The sequence below is a fragment of the Alosa sapidissima genome, chromosome 5, assembly GCF_018492685.1.
Source record: "Alosa sapidissima isolate fAloSap1 chromosome 5, fAloSap1.pri, whole genome shotgun sequence".
Classification (NCBI taxonomy): Eukaryota; Metazoa; Chordata; class Actinopteri; order Clupeiformes; family Clupeidae; genus Alosa; species Alosa sapidissima.
In genome coordinates, this window is record NC_055961.1 from 1,999,472 (window position 1) to 2,004,471 (window position 5,000).

Consider the following 5,000-nt stretch of genomic DNA (forward strand, 5'->3'; position numbering starts at 1 on the left):
TTGCTGATAAGATGCACCCGTGCTTGTTATGGGCGTGCTGCAGAGAAACTTCTCTGTATGACGAAACGCCGGTTGTTAGTGATTGGTTCAAAGCGGTTCAAAGGAACTCCAATGATTTTAAACCTCAAACTGTGCCCTCCCACCCGGAAATAAACGAACGCCTATGGATCTAGGCCAGACTCTCTGCGAAGTCAGTGAGTCTGGTTTCCAGGCTAGTCACGTACATCAATCTCAGAAACTGTTTAAATGTGAGTAGGCCTACAGTGACATTGTCATCTTATATCAGATTAATTAATATAAACTATGTGACTCACAGTGACTCTAACGAAATGAGCATTCTGTGTTGGGATAGTGATGACAGACAAACAGAGAGGGATAAATGCCAGCAGCAAGGTTTCCTTTTATCTCATATTAATTCTTTGTTCATAGTCTAACCTCTCACGTGAACGCACAAAACTAGGCTCACCGTTCATCCTGTTACAAGTTGATGAACCACTGAAACTATTTTGGAAACATTATTTTAAGGTACAAAAAACTCTTTAGTATTGCCTTTATTGGGAACGCATCATGAGCACGCACAAGAGGAGGGGGGGCCTCGGATCCCGCCCCTCGGACTGAGCACTGCGAATAGTGAGTCCCCATAACCTGACTCTCGCCAGATGAATTTTGTTCCGCCTATAGCTCCACTCATCCATCTGGGATCGATCCATTGGAGTGGTGCTTCAGAAGTCTGGGCCTTATTAAAAAATCCTTGCATATGATTGGATAAGGGGGAGGGGGGGAGGTGTTATTTCATGAAAATGTTCAGATTCAACTTTAGCCCAGATTTTCTAATGCTCCCATGTCTTGGGAATACATTGATGTGAATTTTTTTTAAATCAAGCCCAAAATCCCCCCCCCCCCCCACCACCACCCTTGATGTGGGTCTGGGTCCACTTCCCCGAAAGCATCTTAAGCCTAAGAGCGTCATAAAGTCCCTCTTACGAACGTCTTAAGATTTGCCGACTGTTTCCCGAAACCATCGTAGCTTAAGAGCATCGTGAAAACACTCGTAGATCTACGAGTGCTCCAGAGTACTCGTTACCGGCTAAGAGCGTCTTAACAGTACTTCTCACTGAGGTCACCAACAGGACATACAGAGGAATTACAACTTAGAATACATAATCCAATTTACGTTCCCATTCTTTATTGTGTTTACCTGTGATGAATCAGATTTTAGCGTGCAAAATAGCCTACATTTAATGGTCATAATAATGTGATGAAAAGCCGACAAAAATGCAATCAAGTTATGAAACGAGACGCTGCCAGAATAGTTTGACATTATCTTTGCTAAGTGAATATTATTAGGCCTATGAGGTAAAAAGCAGAGAAAGCAACATGTGGTTTAGTCTGTAGCCTACTGCATCAAAATCTAAGCCTACACATTTCCTCTCTTTCTTACTCGACTTCTTTCTTATCTTCAAACGTGTTCTTAAGTGGCACCGCGAAAAATTATTGCATGGTGCAACAATCTAATCTTAAAATAATTACAATTATTTATGTCTCTGTGTGGTATATAACCTACTTGGGATGCTTACATGCAGATGTCAAAGTGTTTCTATTTTCGTATTGATGTGAATTAATGTGTAGATCCGAAGTTTAAATGGTAGGCCTATAGCTGTGACGTGCAGTCACCTGACATCACCGTCAAATCAGAGGATATTTCAGAACTATTAACGTGGACAGCTCCCCTTAAGAGCATCTTAAGAGCAGTGCATGCGCGTTCACGCTACGAGCATATTCGGGAAACAGTCGGAAAAACCAAACGAACGATCGTAAGATGAATCATAGAAAACCCTCTTAAGAGCGTGTCTCCGTCGTTATCGGGGAAGTGGGCCCTGGCTCGTCAGGCTAGCGTAACATGATGCTAAATGTGCTCTGTATAGAGATGGCATAACATGATGCTAAATGTGCTCTGTATAAAGATGGCGTAACATGATGCTAAATGTGCTCTGTAGATGGCGTACCATGAGACTAAATGGCGTAATATGATGCTAAATGTGCTCTGTATAAAGATGGCGTAACATGATGCTAAATGTTCTCTGTATAAAGATGATGTAACATGATACTAAATGTTCTCTGTATAGAGATGGTGTAACATGATGCTAAATATGCTCTGTATAGAGATGGTGTAACATGATGCTAAATATGCTCTGTATAGAGATGGCATATTTTACCTCCTCATTTTGTTCCTTGAAGGAGAGCATGTATGTAAAGAGAAAAGGATTTCAGAAATGGTCATAATTTAAAATAATATGGCTCTCTATAATTTAAAATAATATGGCTCTCTATAATTTAAAATAATGTGGCTCTCTATAATTTAAAATAATATGGCTCTTTATGGGGGCGGTGGCAGTGTAGTGGTTAAGGAGCTGGGCTAGCGTGCAGTAGCCTGAAAGTTGTCGGTTCAATTCCCGGCTTCCACTGTTGTACCCTTGAGCAAGGCACTTAACCCCAAGTTGCTCCGGGGGCTATGTGATCACTTTTAATATAGTTGACATATGTAAGTCACTTTGGCTAAAAATGTGTCAGCCAAAATAATGTAATGTAATGCCATTTATAATTTAAAGTAATATGGCTCTTTATAATTTAAAATAATTGTCCCTCCCACGCTCCTGAGGCTGCGTGTTGATTGGCTGGATTTGTTTAAGGATCTGAGAGCCAGGTCTGTGTGTAAACACTGTTACCCTGGATGGGCATCCACGGCCATGAGAGTCACAGACTTCTCCTTTAATGAGCCAGGTCTGTGTGTAAACACTGTTAGAGTCACAGAGCTTGCGTGTAGCAAGCGTGGGGGATGTGGGTGTTATAACGTACACACTTTTGCTAGAACAGATTCTATCCCCCACACTTTTTGACAGATTAAAATGAAAGTAAAATATGGAATTAAACGCTCCCGTAAAGAGTTGGAACCGTATCTACCATAACGCACACACAGAGAGACACAAATAGGTCTGTTGGTTTGATTGAACGGTCGAACGGTCATCCAGCCAATCACATCAAGTTAGCCAGTGAAGAACCAGAGCCGCTCTGATCAAATTCAAAGTGTGCGTCTTTCAAGGCTGTGCTGCTGCTTGGGTCTGCATTATCACGTCTGCAGTGAGCAGATTTCAGGTTGAATTGAAATGATAATTGTTATGCATTATGCTAATTTAGTAAACCAAAATTCACTGTCTGACTGACAGTTTTTGTCACAATGTAGAAATGCAGGGAGTCAAAGTGAAAGCGGGGGTGCGCGCACCAAGGCACTTGTTGTTTCTGCAAAAGACCTTTGGCTACTGTTCTCAGAGCATTATGCTTTTTCTGTCTATGATCTGCAGCTTTTCTCAAACTATGGGCCTCCTCAACAATTAACACAGCCGCGAAATTAAGTTATGCCCGGTGCTTCACACGTCTGATCATTTGAGCAAGATGGTATGGAACCGCGGACGGGAAAAAAAAAACTAGGCTAAAAGTTTCCCCAATCAGAAATACTTATTCATTTGGTGTCATCAACTATATAGAAATAGCCCAGTCAGCACACATACGTCTCCAAGACGTTTGAAAAAGATCTGAACAGCTTAATTACATCGCTTTCCATTTAGAACGTCTTATTTGATCTGATCACAAACGTCGGCGGCATTTCACTGTCAGTGTGTGTCGTAATGCTACATCTATCGTAATATCTTAAATACGATCGCGTTCCATTTAGAACACACTTTATTTTGATCTTAACGGCGGCGTCAAGACACATTTGAGTTCTACACCTGAGAACTAAGATTTCCAGCATGTAGAACTCAAATTGAACGCGTATGAGCGCTCATGCAATGTGTGCGTCCCTGCAGCAAGTGAAACTGGAGGTAACGTGGGCTAGAAGCAACAATAGTCTTAAAACAACGTGGCTTTCTGTAACTATCAAAGGAAAAACCATAGAAACTGCTAATCATAATCTTTAAATTTACATTAAGCTGGCTATATGCAACACAAAATATTTATATTCCCTTTGCATGTGCTTGGGTAGACTTCAAACGTTTTTGAATACCTCGAAATTAGGCAATTTATTGTAGCCTGCTAACCCATATGCACAAAACATAATTTCTGAAATGATTTCTTGATTTATAATATGAGATATGTCTCCAGGTAGGGTATAGTGTCAAATAGTGAAGTGATAGCAGGTAGATCATGTAGGCCTACATGTCACATGAGCCACACATATAAGGAGCACTGCTTCTTCTGTCCCTCCTAAACAGGGATGGATTACTGCACGGGCCTACTGGGCCCAGGCCAGGGGGCCCAAGGGGTCAGGGGGCCCTGAAGCCCAAACCTTTGCATGGAATCATTGCCTCAATATCAACAAATCAGGATGTAGGCTATGAACCTGATTGAATTTAGTATTGGCCATCCCCAAAATGCACCAGAATACAGGAAATCACATCAAACAAATTAAACATTTTCTGGGGGAGGACCCCCAAACCCCCCCTCCCACATATACAACAATAAGTGGGAGGCCCTTAATACATCTGGGCCCAGGGGCCCGAAATTTCATAATCCGCCTATGCTCCCAAACTGCATTAAAATGGTGTGTTTAGCAATCAGAATTTCACATTTTTTTCGGGGGAGAATCTCCCGGACACCAATATAGTCCGCACCCCTCTCAGAAAATACTTACAATGTCCCTGTAGGGAGTTATTTATAATTTGGCCAGATTGTTTCATTTTCCTATCCCACAACCCCCACACTTTTAAAAAGCTTGATACGCCTCTGTCACAGAGTACACCTTTAATGGACCTGACCACTTACCTTCCACTCTAACGATAACTATGGATCCATCGCCGTCTACGGTGGAGTTGACCCGGCACGTGTAGCGCCCCCTGTCTGCAGTGGAGCTGTGTTGCAGGAGGAGAGAGGCGTTTCCGTGGGCAACCTGGTCCTTGAATAACGACACCTTGCCGTCGGCCCCCTGTTGGCCCTCTGATGGCAGG

General features: G+C 42.4%; 1 protein-coding gene across 2 annotated transcripts in view; it reads right to left on the bottom strand.

The window, feature by feature from the left end:
* The window catches only part of LOC121709618 (CD276 antigen-like), a 23,511-nt gene that overhangs the window by 9,658 nt on the left and 8,853 nt on the right, over positions 1-5,000 (bottom strand). For both annotated transcript variants that reach the window (XM_042093145.1, XM_042093144.1), the window contains exon 2: positions 4,819-5,000. This exon is cut by the window's right edge and continues 112 nt beyond it. In XM_042093145.1, coding sequence (XP_041949079.1) covers positions 4,819-5,000 — 182 coding nt within the window. The remainder of the gene's footprint in view (positions 1-4,818) is intronic.